This window comes from Salvelinus fontinalis, chromosome 1, assembly GCF_029448725.1.
Source record: "Salvelinus fontinalis isolate EN_2023a chromosome 1, ASM2944872v1, whole genome shotgun sequence".
Taxonomy (NCBI): Eukaryota; Metazoa; Chordata; class Actinopteri; order Salmoniformes; family Salmonidae; genus Salvelinus; species Salvelinus fontinalis.
In genome coordinates this window covers 22,017,017-22,034,844 of record NC_074665.1, presented here as the reverse complement: position 1 = coordinate 22,034,844, position 17,828 = coordinate 22,017,017, and the positions used below count along the sequence as shown (strand labels likewise).

Genomic DNA, 17,828 nt, shown 5'->3' with positions numbered 1-17,828 from the left:
TAATCATCACCTGTCCCATTGTGTGTGTGTGTGTGTGTGTGTGTGTGTGTGTGTGTGTGTGTGTGTGTGTGTGTGTGTGTGTGTGTGTGTGTGTGTGTGTGTGTGTTTTAGCAAACGAGCTTACCACTGCATGAAAGAAGGGATCCTGGAATCTACTTATTGTAAAGAAGACAAACACACATCTCCCGCCTCCACATGACTGAATTCAGAAACACTAACGATTACAGTATGCATTAAGTAAGCTGTTACAATTAGCATTCCACCTTTCTTTCAGTCAGTCTACACAGCAAGCTCAGTGCTTCTCCTATATTTATTTAGCAGCGGCGGGATGCCACTCCCCAAAACATGATTAAAAAAAGACATGTTTTTTCCGTGTAAACGACTAAAACCAGATAGAAAGTGTGTAGAAAATATAATGGAGCTGCATATTGTTAAATAAGATCATCTTCGAGAACTAACAACCACCAAATTTAAAAACTAGACAGGCAGGGAGAATCTATGGGGCCCTCATCGACTTTGTTATAATGCTCGAGTCACTGAGAAAGCATAACACAGCATAAGCCATGAAAAAATGTGTAGAATTGCAGGAAATTTGCTTTAAAACTGCAATTCTGTCTCTCAGCCCCATGAATTTGTAATATAGAATTGCAGGAAAGTAGCTTTAAAAATGCAAATGTTCTCTAAGCACCAAGAGAAAATGTGTAGAATTGAAGTAAATTAGCTTTAAAACTCAAATTCTTTATCTCAGCCCAATGGCAAAATGTGTAGAATTGCAGGAAGTTAGCTTTAAAACTGCAGTTCACTCTCTCAGCCCAATGACAAAATGTGTAGCACTGCAGGAAATTAGCTTTAAAAACAAACATTTTGTCTCTGCGGCCAAGACGGTCTTGAAACTATTTTGGAGACAGCACCGTAGGCCACGCACACTACCACGCTCTGAATGTCAACGATGACCAATGACTGAAAGATGCCTATATAATGTTAACACTACAGGAAATTTCAACTTGCAACCTTTGTTAGTCTTACTAATGACTCAACTGACCTTGTCCAACTCTCCTGAGAGTTTTATGGTTAAAAAACATAGTGGTCCCCCAAGTGGTGCAGAGGTCTAAGCAGTGCTAGCTGTGCCACTAGAGATTCTGGGTTCGAGTCCAGGCTCTGTCACTGTAGGCCATGACCGGGAGACCCATGGGGGGGCGGGGCGCACAATTGGCCAAGGCGTCGTCCGGGTTAGGGGAGAGCTTGGCCAGCAGGGATGTCTTTGTTCCATAGCGCACTAGCGACTCCTGTGGCGGGCCGGGAGCAGTGCACGCTGACACGGTCGCCAGGTGTACGGTGTTTCCTCCGACACATTGGTGCAGCTGGCTTCCGGGTTAAGTGGGCGTTGTTTTAAAGAAGCAGTGCGGTTTGGTTTCGGAGGACGCATGGCTCTCAACCTTCGCCTCTCCCGAGTCCGTACGGGAGTTGCAGCGATGAGGCAAGACCGTAACTACCAATTGGATACATCGAAATTGGGGAGAAAAAGGGTTAAAAAATGTTTTAAACATACACAATAAATTAACAAATAAAAATATATACAAAAAATAGACATAGCTTTTTCCAGACAAACATTTTCTTAATGAACTAATTCCTATTAGCGATATGAGTTCAATGCTATGATCCGCAAACAGAAAAATAGTCAATTCTAGCCCTGCACAATGACAACAAGTTCTGGGAAATTAATATGTCTGGGATGTCTGTCTGAAAACAAAGGTTAAGGGCTCTTTTGTATTAAAATGATTTCCATGAAAATAATCAGAAAAAAGCACAAGGACAACAATCCAAGTCAACCTGCAGTTCTACCAAGTGGAGCCTTTCAAAAGTGTTTTCAAATTGAGCGAATATGTTTCCCCAAAACTATTAATGAGGGGAGAGGTCTGGGAAAATGGTATGAATCAGCTAATTGTATTAACATTGACTGGCATGGTCTTGTTTTTGTATTCTTGAATTGTGTTGCATAAATGCCTAAAAACAATTAGATGCATTTAGGACAAAATGATATTGTGATATTGTCTGACGTGTTAATAAAATAAAAATGTTTGGTTGCTAGAGAACGAGAGCAAGAAATGCTTCAACCTCTGTGCTAGAAACTGCCATATAAACAACCTGTCTCAACTGCCATATAAACAACCTTGCTCAACTGCCATATAAACAACCTGGCTCAACTGCCATATAAACAACCTTGCTCAACTGCCATATAAACAACCTTGTTCAACTGCCATATAAACAACCTGGCTCAACTGCCATATAAACAACCTGGCTCAACTGCCATATAAACAACCTGGCTCAACTGCCATATAAACAACCTGGCTCAACTCCCATATAAACAACCTTGTTCAACTCCCATATAAACAACCTGGCTCAACTGCCATATAAACAACCTGGCTCAACTCCCATATAAACGACCTTGCTCAACTGCCATATAAACAATCTGGCTCAACTGCCATATAAACAACCTTGCTCAACTGCCATATAAACAACCTGGCTCAACTGCCATATAAACAACCTGGCTCAACTGCCATATAAAGAACCTTGCTCAACTGCCATATAAACAACCTTGCTCAACTGCCATATAAACAACCTTGTTCAACTGCCATATAAACAACCTGGCTCAACTGCCATATAAACAACCTGTCTCAACTGCCAAATAAACAACCTGTCTCAACTGCCATATAAACAACCTGGCTCAACTGCCATATAAACAACCTGGCTCAACTGCCATATAAACAACCTTGCTCAACTGCCATATAAACAACCTTGCTCAACTGCCATATAAACAACCTGGCTCAACTGCCATATAAACAACCTGGCTCAACTGCCATATAAACAACCTGGCTCAACTGCCATATAAACAACCTGGCTCAACTGCCATATAAACAACCTTGCTCAACTGCCATATAAACAACCTTGCTCAACTGCCATATAAACAACCTTGCTCAACTGCCATATAAACAACCTGGCTCAACTGCCATATAAATAACCTTGTTCAACTGCCATATAAACAACCTTGCTCAACTGCCATCATCCTGCACATCACATTTCTTAACGTTAGGCAATATAAAACTGCTATTGTTTTGGGAAATCAGGGGTATTGTTTGGGATATTTGTGTCCTTCGAGAAGTTTACCTATGCTTTAAGAAATAAATTTGACCACTTTGTGAAAATATGGCAACCCTTCCTTGGTCTATATGGAAACACGTCCATTGAGGTTGGTGGATGTGAGCTTGTAGATCCATGTAGAATGATGTAGCTACCGTCTCTCTGTAATTCTATTGCTTTGTGTATGTGCTGGTATCTCTTTTCATTTGCCTTATTTAGTCATTAGTATTATTACTATTCTAATTTAAACTCATTTATTATTTGTATTTTGTTTTAATTTATTTTGGGGGGTGGGAAGGGTTGATGTACCTTTTATCGTAGTACTTACTCTTGCTGTGTTGTATTGTTCTGTTGTTGAATAATTGAAAAAATATTTTAAAAACAAAAACAAATTGTGCACTTAAAGGAATACTGTGATGTAGGTAAATGGGGTCAATTCCATTTCAAGTCAGGAAGTACACAGAAGTACCAATTATCTTCAATTAGGAAAATGTTGAATTGGAATTTGGTTTACTTTCTGAATTGACTGGAATTGAAATGGAATTGACCCCAACCCTGGCAGTATATTCCTTACATAGAGCTTCCCAGAGCTCTCCTAACAGGTGAAGGTGTTTGAATACAGTTCAGCAGCCCTACCAGGGATTACGTTGGATGACTGACAAATGTGAGTACAGACTTCATTGTTCATTCTTTCTCTGTGATATACTGATTTGACAAGAAATAATGACAGAACAAGATTGATAACACACTGGGGGAAAAAAAATCTGGGAATTTAACTGAGGGCAAATAGAAGAGAGAAAAAACCACACTGATATTCTCAGAAGGCACGACAACAAAACAAAAACTCTGTGATAAATACATGGCCAGTGCTTGCGAGTTGCCTCTTGCTTCTTTTCAGGAACTCTTTTCGGTCCAAATACTTTCAACTGTGTCCGTGTGTGTGTGTGTAGGTCCTGTAGTCACCTTCTGCAGAGGGAGAATCACCCAGGCTTACAGTACCTCATACGGTGGCTCAAGGGCGCGGCCTATCTGCCGTACAGCAGAATGCAAACATGAAAATCTCCCTATGCAGAGCCAGCCATCCATCCACTCACACGAGGCAGGTTCATTACTATGGGAGAGTCAAACTGTTTGCACTGCCAAGGTTATGTTCTTTAACGGGAGGAAGAAAGGAACAGACCGAAGTTCTGCAACTTAAAATTCATATCAGACTAGAGTTCCAACTGTGATTTACATAAAAAGGCAAAGTCATATTTGGATTGAGACCAATTAAGTTACTGTATTCTGTAGGACGATCTTTTCCACACATCTACGTCCCTCAGAAAGTGTCGTTTATGGTATGCACATGCACATATGACAAAGAACTAAGGGCTCAAACTGGAACACATTTGTTGGTGTGTTGATCACAACTACAGCAGCTGACATTCTACTGTTCTTCATACAGTATAGGGCCAGAAACATACAGCCATAAAGACAATGTAATCCTATTCCAACACAAGAATTTGACGCAAAAAAAAACCCCATCTCACTATTCATATATTGCGAGTCTAGTGTCCAGCCCTCTGCTCTCATTTCACTATCCCCATCTCAACTAAACACACGGTTGTGGTGGCTGTGGTCAACACCCCCCCCACCCCCTCGCTCTACTCATCTCCATTCCCCCCCAAGACAAAAGCCTTGCTGTCCTACTGACTGGCAGATGGGACGACCAGCTGACATCCCGGGTCGGGCCGTTTCATGTTCCCCGGGCGTGCTAAACGCGCGGGCGTCCTGTCCGTGGGCACGGGGCTGCCGAGGAGGAAACTCTTTTGAGGGGCCGAGGGGGGAAGCGTGGGGAGCCGCTCCTCAGGGCGACCAGGAGAGAGCAAACAGAGGGGACAGACGGAGAAGCCTAATAATGTGTTTCTGAGGGATAGCGTGTGTAAAGTATGTGTGTGTGATATATACATATATATATATAAATATATGGAGAGGGGTTAATAACATAATATAGCCCTGGTCTCTGCTCTAACACCCAGCCACCAAGAACACATGACTACTTACTAGCCTTCACATGCAACAAACACACATGAAAACTGCTAGACTAAAGTGAAGTGTATTGGTTCCCCATCACAGAGCTATGATGCTCTTCACTGACCTACATCCACTGGTGTACACAACGACACGTATCAATATGCTGATCGCACTGCATCTCTCTGTCCTTACCCCATCTCTTACTCCCCAAAACTCTCACCAACCGCCCCCACCCTGCGTAATTATACATTTTTCTCTTTTCCACTGTTTTGACTAGCATCAATCTACTGTCTGTCATCAATGTGTCACTGGCATCACAGGACTAATATTTCTGATCCGGGTCCCGGGTGACGAGGTGGCACACTTCTCCCGCTCTGACTCTCCTTTACTTCATTTCTCTCCCCCCCACGTCTCTTTTTTAATATTTTAGCACGTCAGATGTAGCAAGTCTTTAAAGCGCCCATGGGGGCCCCGAGTCCTCACTTTTGTCTCCCATTTCCTTCTGAAAGACTTTCTTTAAAACGCAACCCTGCTCATCCCAGTTGTTTTCTGAGTCCTCTCACTTTCTCTCCCCTTCTCTCTCTCTCCCCTTCTCTCTCTCTCTCTCCGTATCACTCAGAGGTCAGCGTTGCACTTTCTGTTGTGCGTACAGGGAGGTGTCTTTATAGTGGTTGTAACCTCAAAATAGCAGCAAATAACATAGTTCTACCATTTGAAATGTGCTTTGCTGATACTTTGAGATAAGGCTTCATTATAAGCAATTACTACTACATATCTAACATGTTTACTAACAATTACTAAGATATATCTAACATGTTTACTAACAATTACTACTATATCTAGCATGTTTACTAACAATTACTACGATATATCTAACATGTTTACTAACAATTACTACTATATCTGGCATGTTTACTAACAATTACTACGATATATGTAACATGTTTACTAACAATTACTACGATATATCTAGCATGTTTATTAACAATTACTACGATATATCTAGCATGTTTACTAACAATTACCACTATATATATATATATATATATATATATCTAACATGTTTACTAACAATTACTACTACATATCTAACATGTTTACTAACAATTACCACAATATATCTAACATGTTTACTAACAATTACTACTATATCTAGCATGTTTACTAACAATTACCACTATATATATATCTAACATGTTTACTAACAATTACTACAATATATCTAACATGTTTACTAACAATTACCACTATATATATCTAACATGTTTACTAACAATTACTACTACATATCTAACATGTTTACTAACAATTACTACAATATATCTAACATGTTTACTAACAATAATTAATCGTAAGGTGAATTATCAGCACGGTTGATTTTTTTTCATCAAATCATTTTTGTTTGTTTAAGTGGCCTTATCATTAATATCAATGTAATAATGAAAAATATTGCTGTATTAGGAATCAAATTTTCTGGAGAAAAAATATATATGAAAACAGTTTTTATACTTTTATAAATTGTAATGGAACTATTCAAAAGTAACAGAAATGTGCATTGTTAATTTAAACATTGATCAAAATGTGTCTTTAAACATTGTGGTATTCATGTTTACATAATTTAAGACATTTCAATCCAATGGATGATTTGTTGACCTTCCAATGGACTTCATTATTAATCTTGTAATGTTGCCTTCTGTACTATTGCAACGCCGCGAACGAAGCAGAAAATGCTCAGAGGTCTGTCCTGCCTTCCAGTCTGAGCTTTCTCGGCTAATAATTACGTCAAGACTAGTTATGCTGAGAGAAAGCCTGCTCTTTGTTGAAGCTAATCATTCTACTTAAGGTCTGATTACTGCAGATCCACCGCTTTCTCCTAACACCGTTGATCCCCGTTAGCTCTTAGCGTCCACTGTGCAGACAAAACCGGCTGCTAACAGGATGCTATGCTAGCAGTGCTAATGGAACTCTAACTGAAGCAGAAAGTATTCTCTTCACATTTCTGTGGACTATCTATGGCAACTGGTCACTTTTATTTCTCACAAACATCTCACGAGCTTCATTCTGATACGGCCGCCACCAAATGAGTCCACTTAACTTGAGCTAACATCGCAAGTCGGATTCTTGCGACAAACACCTGCGGACTCACAGACAGACAAGCGAATGCGCAGATGAACCCCACACACTCTCTCGAGTCTGTTGGTTGAGCTCTTGCATTGAGGGGTCTGTATGCAGGCTGGCCATTGTGTCAGGTCGGGGCCTTTGTCTGTGCAGGCTGAAACCAGCGATTGCGCCTTAGCTAGCACAGTTCAAGCGTAAACACTTTTTTTGTGTGCCACAATAAACACTGTTGCCAGTAGACCCCTAAATCCATGGAACAGCTGAGTCCTAGGGTGTCCAAGATAATGGCAATTTATTGCAATGTGAAGCTTTCTCATAGCCCCCCCCCAATAGTTTCCCCCCTCAAACCGATTAAAATTAAGCCGTAAACATGTGAGGATGGAATTAGCACATTTAGCGAGTCTCCTCTTCCCACATCGCATTTTCTCTCTGGAGTGGCTGATCCCGGCAGCCAAACGCGGGTGCAAATTTTAATGACTCGCGTCGTTTTTGAAGTCCACATGAAAAAAGCGGCGCCCGCCGTTTGTGGCGGCGCTAGATATGGCAAGGCCGCGGCCGGGGGGGGGGGCACACGCCGCAAACCCGGACTCGGGCTCTTCGATAGGATCGGTGTCATTTTCCTCTTCATGATAAGACGCCTCGCTGACAAGGCCCGATTAGGAGAGAAAAAATCATTATTACGAGGCCTTTCATCCGCCGGGGGGTTTACCGATAAACAGCTCGCCCGTGGGTAGATTTAGTGAAAGCAAAATGTTAGGCTATACGTTAAGGCGTATCATTTGTAAATACAGTTTTGGGCTATATGTGTGTATATTTCTTACTTCCTTGATACAAAAGACATACATTTCCCACGAAAATATATTTCATAAAAAGGCCTCCTTCGTGCATAACTGCAAACTCAAGCTGTGAAATATTTAAGTCCCAGCTCTCAGGGCCATGAATCAAACCATTATCAAATAACCTCCTATTCTTTTTGAAACAACACAGCTTTCAGATTTGATCAGACTACAAAAAAAACTGAAGTTATTTAATATGCTATACCTTCAGGAAATCCACTTTAGCAAACTGTCCTTATAAAAGACAAATGAATAAGAACATACTGAAATATTCAATTACACTCTGCCACAGAGTGAATCAACTGAAGCAGAAGTGTACAAAGAACCAACATTCCTAAGAAAGGGATCTTCACAATGTCTTTGTAAATTATGTAAATACATTGCATTAATCAATTTATAAATGAACTGCTTCTTGCATAAACTTGTATTTCTGTATTTTGGATATGATACAAAATTAATTAAGAGCAAATATTTGGGTAAATACAACAACTAACTCCTATGAAGCGCTTTCTCCATACAATGATATGCAGGCCAAAGCTAGAGACAAAGAGGACCACGTAAACAACAATTATACAAATGAAGTTATTCAAACTATAGCAACATATTTTGTGACTAACTAATACATTATATACTTTTGTTCCTTATGAAGTAAAAAATGGAACATCTATTTTGGCCAGTTACCACTAGATTTATTTTTCTTTGTTTCATTTGCCCAAGAGCTAGATATGATATAATGATGCTAAATGACATTGACAGATATAATTTCAGGTTTGTATTTTTTATTTTGTCTTCTGTTACCTAATAGCACGAAAACCAGTCAACATGGGCTATAAATGTGTTTCGAATCACGAGAAGAAAACAAGAAAAAAATCTTTATTAAAAGCCAGATCCTAAAAATACTTCTAGGTATTGCTAAATATAGCTTGTTATGTCATTTACTAGATGCTTAGCCACAAGGATTTGAAGCGCAAGCATCACTTTGGTGGCTAAACACCAAAAGAACGATGAATTCTGATCTGAAGACAGAGCGGGGAGAAATTAAGAGTGAAAATAGAAAGACTAAGATGGAAAGGAAGAGATGGAGTGTGAGCCGGGGACAAGCGTGTGCCATGTTCTGGGGGCACTCCAGCATCCATGGACTCACAGCAAGGCTCAAAGCCATGCTCTGCTTCAAACGGTAGCCGAGGAGTTTAGGTTCACAAAACATATTTCTTTTTTCATCCGATCATCTATTTATTTCTCCGTGTCCTGACACCCCGTGCTCTGACGCTTAGAGCCGTGTTCGATGACGACGCTCTCTCCCTCCCTCCCTCCCTCTCTCCCCCTAGCTTTTAATACCGCTGCAGTTGGGAATCAAAACCGCCCTATAAACAAATTGACGTACTCTAATATAGTCGTCACCTTATCACAGGGTCCTTGCGCGTCTGCCTTGGTGACAACGGCAGGGCTGCTTATGCTTAGCCCATGATATCTGCCTACCACATTGTTGGTCGCTTCAATGATTTATCACAAAAAAAGAGAGGGTGGGAGGGAGGGGAAGAAAGGGCTGTCGATTGAGTCATTGGCACCTTTGATTGACAAGGTCTAATCAGCTTATCTCTGTGCTAATAAAATTGATGGCCTGCAGTGCTGTTCTCTACCTGGCACAGCGTGAACTTTGGCTGCCGAGAGGCCCCCAGGGGTCAGGCCCCGACCCTCTCAGCTTATCTAAACAGGGCTGAAATCAATCCCTAATGGTCTGTTTTCATTTTCCCCCATCGATCTGGGGCCCCATCACCGGGGCCATGAGCTGAGGAGCTATCTTGGCCTCATCGCTGGCCCCTTGAAAATGCAGAGATGTCTTTTTTGACGACGTTGTTGTTTGTTTGACTGCTGAGCTTTAAAGAGGAAAAGAGCCAAGATTAGAGCCCTCTGTTTATTCTCTGTTATGTCCAAAAGTGGCTCCTTAACCCTGTCAGTTGTATTTACAAATGTCAATTAAAAAAATAAAGGTCCACCAAAGCAAAAACCTGATAAAAATGAATTTATATGATTGCTGTAAGTACAGAAATTGTTTGCTTGGTGGGAAATCAATATTCAGTGACAATTGTGTGGAGTTTTGGACAGCAACTAAGTGAGCTTTTTACAGTATTATACACTATGTCCTGGGATTTCCAATAATCTTCTATATAGAAGAACCCTTTAACTTCTAAGGACTCCCATGTTGCTTGTGAGCGTCACAGCGGTCTAAGGCACTGCATCTCAGTGCTAGAGGAATCACTACAGACAACCTGGTTCGATTCCAGGCTGTATCACAACCTGGCCGTGATTGGGAGTCCCTTAGGGCGGCGCACAACTGGCCCAGTGTCGTCCGGGTTTGGCCATCATTGTAAATAAGAACTTGTTCTTAACTGACTTGCCTAGTTAAATAAAAAGGTTTTAAAAAATCTGTATTACAAATATTGAAAAAATTTGCAAAACATGTGTTCGTGAGAGTCTTTTAATAGCTTTTAATAGTTAGTAGCTCAAACCATTTGGACTACATACATTTCTATAAAACGACCCCGCCCCGGGCTCCTTCAAGACCCACCCTTATCTCACAAACACCGCTCCAGCTCAGCCTCCGTTAATAACACAGACAAACAGTTGGCATCTACGGATGCAGAAGAACTAGACAAATCAAATAGTACAACCCACAAGTCTGTAGCGCAAACACACTGTTTAAAAAGGGTTAGAAGCCCAAACAAACGCGCCAGCGTTACGGTGGGACTGATTGGGTTAAAGGGATAGTTTGAGATTTTTGGCAATACCATTTTTTCCCCCCTTCTACATACCCAGAGTCAAATGTACTGTATCTCTGTCTCTGCTTGCAGTTTGAATGAAGGTCGTTTCTGGAGGGAATGCTAACTAGCGTTAGCACAATGACTAGAGATCACTCAGGGTTAGTAGAATTTTGGGGGAAATGTAAATTACTTCAAAACAAAAGTGTTCCATCCAACAAATGTACACAGGTGCAGGATATACAGAACACTCCCAGGAGGATCGAAAGTTCAAAACAGTCTAACGGTATCCTTCTTTCATTTCTCAAATTATTCTTTCCTAGATTCTTTATTAGGTCAATTATCAATTGAATATGCACGTGTAGTGTATAGATATGTACATGTGTTTGTCCTTCAAACGAAGCCAGTATACTGTCTTAAACGCCCCTCAGTAAACACAACTCCACCCTTTACCTCTCCAACTGATTCTAATCAAGGGGAGACAACTCGTCAGTACATATTGAATGTTTCATCTGACATGCCATCGATCTCTAAACATGCCCAATCAGACCCCTCTCACAGCTTCACAAAGTCAAATCAGAATCTGACACCTCTATGATTTGGAGTCAGTCTGGCCTCCTCCCATTGAGGGCTTGCAGACACCCCTGATGCAAATGCTGTTAAATTGGCTGACTACATGCCCTCCTCCTGTACTTTAACAGGCTAGCCCTCGTGTCTGCATGTTCATTCGTGCCTCTTAAGTCAGCGCCCTCCTCTAATGAAGTTCTATACTTTATTTATGAGACAAACAGAGGCTGGTTCTTAAGGGTGCGTGTGATAAATACCCCGGCATGTCCACAGAGCCCTCTCAATATCCCTCAAAGGGCCTTCAGTGCTCCTGGCAAGCCTGCGCGTTGCTAAATATGAGAGAAAGAAAGAAAGAAAGAAAGAAAGAGAAAGAGAGAGAGAGAGAGAGAGAGAGAGAGAGAGAGAGAGAGAGAGAGAGAGAGAGAGAGAGAGAGAAAGAGAGAGAGAGAAAGAGAAAAAGAGAAAGAGAGAGAGAGAAAAAGAGAGAGAGAGAAAAAGAGAGAGAGAGAAAAAGAGAGAGAGAAAAAGAGAGAGAGAGAGAGAGAGAGAGAGAGAGAGAGAGAGAGAGAGAGAGAGAGAGAGAGAGAGAGAGAGAGAGAGAGAGAGAGAGAGAGAGAGAGAGAGAGAGAGAGAGAGAGAGAGAGAGAGAGAAAGAGAGAGAGAGAAAAAGAGAGAGAGAGAAAAAGAGAGAGAAAGAAAGAGAGAGTAGGAGAGAAAGAGCGACAGAAGAAAACTGAGCTAAAATTCTAAAATTATATTCTGTGAAGATTTACCATCTCAAAGAGCGAGAGACTTCTTTCCACAGGGCCATGGGGTAAGACAGGGATGCAGCTTAAGCCCCACCCTCTTCAACATATATATCAACAAATTGGCGAGGACACTAGAACAGACTGCAGCACCCGGCCTCACCCTACTAGAATCTGAAGTCAAATGTCTACTGTTCGTTGATGATTTGGTGATTCTGTCACCAACCAAGGAGGGCCTACAGCAGCACCTAGATCTTCGGCACAGATTCTGTCAGACCTGGGACCTGACAGTAAATCTCAGTAAAGTCTCAAAAAAGGTCCAGTTTCCAGGACCACAAATACACATTTCATCTAGACACTGTTGCCCTAGAGCACACAAAAACTATACATACCTCAGCCTAAACATCAGCGCCACAGGTAACTTCCACAAAGCTGTGAATGATGTGTGAGACAAGGCAAGAAGGGCCTTCTACGCCATCAAAAGGAACATCAAATTCGACATAATTAGGATCTGGCTAAAAATACTTGAATCAGTTATAGAACCCATTTCCCTTTATGGTTGTGAGGTCTGAGATCCGCCCACCAACCAATAATTCACAAAATGGGACAAACACAAAAATATCCTCAGTGTACATCGTAAAACACCAAATAATGCAGAATGAGGCCGATTCCCGCTGATTATCAAAATCCAGAAAAGAGACGTCAAATTTTACAACCACCTAAAAGGAAGCAACTCCCAAACCTTCCATAACAAAGCCATCACCTACAGAGAGATGAACCTGGAGAAGAGCCTCCTAAGCAAGCTGATCCTGGGGCTCTGTTCACAAACACAAATACACCCCACAGAGCAACACAATTAGACCCAACCAAATCATGAGAAAACTAAGAGATAATTACTTGACACATAGGAAAGAATTAACATTCTAGTTTGCTGTGTTTTTTTGTGTTATCTGGCCCTAAACAGAGAGTACACACTGGCTACCTGACCACTGTGACTGACCCAAACTTAAGGAAAGCTTTGACTATGTACAGACTCAGTAAGCATAGCCTTACTATTGAGAAAGGCCGTCGTAGGCAGACCTCGCTCTCAAGAGAAGACAGGCTATGTGCACACTGCCCACAAAATGAGGTGGAAACTGAGCTGCACTTCCTAACCTCCTGCCCAATGTATGACCATATTAGAGACACTTATTTCCCTCAGATTACACAGACCCAATTTTGATAAACTCCCATATCTATTGGGTGAAATACCACAGTGTGCCATTACAGCAGCAAGATTTGTGACCTGTTGCCACAAGAAAAGGGCAAACAGTGAAGAAGAAACACCATTGTAAATACAACCTATATTTTTGTTTATTTATGTTCCCTTTCGTACTTTAACTATTGGCACATCATATGACATTTGAAATGTCTTTCTTCTTCTGGAACTTTTGTGAGTGTAATGTTTACTGTTAATTATCTTTCCCATGCCAATAGAGCCCTTAAATTGAAAGAGAGAGAGAGAAAGAGAGAAATTATATTCTGCTAAGATTCACCATCTCGAAAAACTGAGAGGACCTCTTCTTCTTTTATAAAGTGACCTCATGGTACACTGGCTTTTTGTGATTTGTGGTCATTAAGTGGAATGTTATCGATGCCAAGCAGGAGCTCCATCTTTCCCTCTTCCTTTGTTCAGGATTTCTCTCTTTGAAAGAAAAGAGAAACCTTCTTAAAAAATATATTTCTTACTCCGAATTGGTCAATTATAGTACGTACTGTATGGGGCATAATTATATATTGTGTGGATTTGGAAGGTAACTTTGAACTATTGTGAAATAGCTTCATTAACTGTTCTTCACTAAGAGTGGTTTTATTAGCCTCTTGAGTAGAGTTCAGGTTTCTGGTAACAAAGTCGATTTACAATCAGAGTGAGTTGTTGATTGGACAAACACAACGCACAAATTATTATTCTTTAACCCTTTGTAGACAATACACCCCAACATTCAACATTTCAAAGTGTATCCTAAAACAATTTACTTTGACATTTTAGTCATTTGGCAGACGCTCTTATCCAGAGCGACTTACAGGAGAAATTCGGGTACAGGGCCTTGCTCAAGGGGACAGAGATTTTTCACTTAGTCGGCTCAGGATTCGAACCAGCGACCTTTCGGTTACTGGCTCAACACTCTTAACCGATAGGCTACCTGCCGCCATATTTAACATTTAGAAATATTTATGCTTCAGATTGATTAATAAAAGCCATACTCTTGTTATTATTATTATCATCATTCTCTTTTAGTTTTAAAGTGAGATAACTGAATGAGCCATTTACTCAGTCAAACAGGTGAATTGAGTGTTTGTACAATTCTCCCCACTGAAAAACAATGAAACACAAAAAGATTTTTAAAAGAATCTGAATTGCTCCACAGTATTTGATCATGTGTTGTGGTGGTGTGATTGTCCACTGATGTAAATATGCAGCATAGGGTGGTGAAGCAGGATTGGTTCACAACGTGACTGGATGCCGGAAAACTGAACAAAAAGGGGTCAGTCGCCCACTTCAATCAATCAATCAATTTTATTTTATATAGCCCTTCGTACATCAGATAATATCTCGAAGTGCTGTACAGAAACCCAGCCTAAAACCCCAAACAGCTAGAATGCAGGTGTAGAAGCACGGTGGCTAGGAAAAACTCCCTAGAAAGGGAGTTTTTCAATTCACAAACCACTTGGATGGATGACGCTTGTCAATGTTTGGGCTCTCAGTGCATATATTCTGTGTGTGTCTGGGTCCTCTACATACTGGAGCTTTTCTGTTGTTAGTAGTCTGACAGAGTTCCCAACGTGTCTGTTCTGTTGCTACCTAGTTGTGTTCTGAGCGTTGGTCCTCCCTGACCGTTCGTTGTTTGAGGTTGTGCATCTGAGCGGAGGGCCGGGGACGTCAGGGGATTAAATACAATGGGGCAAAAGCTCATACCCCACCAAACCGCAAACACCCCACTGCTGGTGTGGATCTGAGCAGTGTGTGTGGGACCAGGGGCATTGATAAACAGACATTGTTCTCAGTTAGCCGCACACACAGAGCGGATGAGATGGCCACTGGCGACGAGGGGTCAGAGGGCGCGCTGCTAGCCTTTACTGTGGAAAGGACTGGGACCCAGGAGGTAGAGAACGCGGTTAGACCACAGCACATTTCTTTAACACCAACCAACGGGCGTGACAAAACATCAAAACGAGCCATTCGACTGAAAGATATGACTGAATGGAATCAAAATATGGGCTGCCGCAGAATTCGACACGGTGAAAACAGGAATAGTATAAGTCTCGGAGATCATCGGAGAATCATATGAAACAACATTTTTAAGCAGAGAATGCAGATTGTATTTCTGAATTTGTGAGTTCTACTTACTGAACATCAAAAGGCAGTGGTCTGTGCACCCCTTTCTCGAATTGAATTATTAAATCTGTCGATGTCACACACACGTGCCACCCCTCCATTATAGTGTAAATTAAGAAACTTTTCAAAACTACAGCGGAAGCCACCGAAAGCCAGTTAAAACTTCAAGAATGAGCTTTGATATCTCTCGAAGGAATACACTGTGACTCAATAATGTCAGAAAATAAAAGACCTGGTTTCAAATCCAAATGAGTCTCATTTTCCGTTCTATAAAATATAAAAACAAACCTTGATAGTGAGGATAAAACCTGATTTTCTGTTCTAGATGGCCGATTTATTTGGTGATGTTTATTGTGTTTTGATTGGTTCTCTGAATGAAGAACTAGCGGAGGAAACGCTGATGATGTTTATTTTCAGTAGAGCAACAACAACACCTCTCACTCACAGCCAGACAGATGCATGCGAGAAGAAGAGCGTGTGCTTTTCCGGGAGCCGAACAAGGAGCAGCGTAGCCCGCTCTGTCGCCCGTACACCTCTTTCTCCCTCGCTCACCTTTGATGTGCTCCTGAAAATGTCACCAGTCGTCAAGGCGGCTGTTTAAAAAAATAAAATTGTCTTTCTCTCCAACCCGCATAAGAGCGAGACAATCTGCTGTCGCTCAATCACACACCCCCCCACCACCACCTCTAATTTCATAATGCCCCCTTCCCAACCAAACAGAACGCTTACCGGTTTCCACTGCTATCTGGTAGCCTGCGTCCAGCCTCCGAGATGACCTTTCCAGCTTCTCTGTGTTGTCCAACAGATGTGCTCTCTAAAACAAATGGGAGAAAAACAAGAGAGAAAACAGAAAAATAATGATTGAGAGGGCTGGGAAGCGTTTCGGAGAAACATCTCAACATGGTCACAAAACACAAACCAACACTATGACCACAACAGCAATAGCACTGGCCAGAGCCAATAATTGTCATGAGGTGTGGACTGTGAAATATTGGCATTTCTAGTTGTTGTTACTGTTGAGACGTTTTCAAAATGGACAATAAAGTATCTATTCTTACTCAATATTAAAATGAGAAGCACCAGAAGGTTCTTCTCATTTTATAATTGAGATGTCCCCCACCTCATCTCGTTCAGTCTTCTGCAACTCATTACTTCACATTTAGCGTGGAGGGCAGAGTTGAGGGAGGGTGAAGAGCTAATTGAGATGCAATAAATTATCATTTGCAGCTTTCAAGAAGAAGAAAAAAAATAACTGTCAAGGTGATGGCTTTGGAATTAAGGAGAAAACCCTCATTAAAGTGGAAATCAAACGCATTTACTCTCCTAATGTATTTGGTTATGGAACATAAGACATGTATTGCTTTCTAGAAAGTTCTACTGGTGTGGCACATGGTCGGTGAGACAGTTTAACGCCTCAGAGGACACCATATGACCATATCCTGCCAATTCACACACAAAGAAACACTAGCATGTACTACGCAATCCTAAAAAACACTGAGCAGTGACATATTTACACCATAAACAAATGGACACTGATCTACACTGAGAACAACAGGATACGACACAGCTTACAGAATCGGCATACCTGTGCCATCAGCACATGTACAGCAAATCTCTCACCAGTCAGTATTGGACATTCCCCATAATAGACAATCCTAATATAGACTACGGTAAACCCGTACAACCATGAGTTCCAGTCACAGAATACATCGAACAGCAGCATTTCAAGCCTCGCACGCACGTTGACTTATTCATAGGTATCGACGAATGACAAGGTTGCCCATTGAAAGGATATACTGTATTCAAGTTCCAAAGGGCGACCGAGGTACTTTGTGTTTCATAGTGAGCAATTTGATCATTTTTCATTTCCATGTTCCGTGTATCTAGCTAGATAGTTGTAGGAGCTGTTATAGGCCGACACGTTCGGCATCAAGAATATCTGTGACTTCCATGGGCGACATCCATAGCGAGCCGTTCTTTTTCTGAAAGGTATCAAAATGGTTGTTCTTCCATTCACTGCTGGCCATTCTTTGTAAGCCAAGACCAGGTCAGATCATGCTGCATCTTGTGACTCAGAAATTAAAGGGACAGTTCACCCAACTTACCAAATCACATATTGGTTTCCTTGACATGTAAACAGTCTATGGACAAGGCATGACAGCCGTGCTGTGGTTTAGTTTCCCTGGCACTGTTTCCGAATGCTAACGTTTTAGCACAAAGTCAAAAGGCTCAATATTAGCATTTCTATCGTCATGTTAAAATAATCTGTAAGTGA

General features: G+C 41.3%; 1 protein-coding gene across 4 annotated transcripts in view; it reads right to left on the bottom strand.

The window, feature by feature from the left end:
* Positions 1 to 17,828, bottom strand: part of LOC129838058 (vesicle transport through interaction with t-SNAREs homolog 1A-like) — a 234,886-nt gene that overhangs the window by 168,061 nt on the left and 48,997 nt on the right. For all 4 annotated transcript variants that reach the window (XM_055904776.1, XM_055904864.1, XM_055904946.1 and 1 more), the window contains one exon: positions 16,283 to 16,367. In XM_055904776.1, the coding sequence (XP_055760751.1) occupies positions 16,283 to 16,367 (85 nt within the window). The remainder of the gene's footprint in view (positions 1 to 16,282; positions 16,368 to 17,828) is intronic.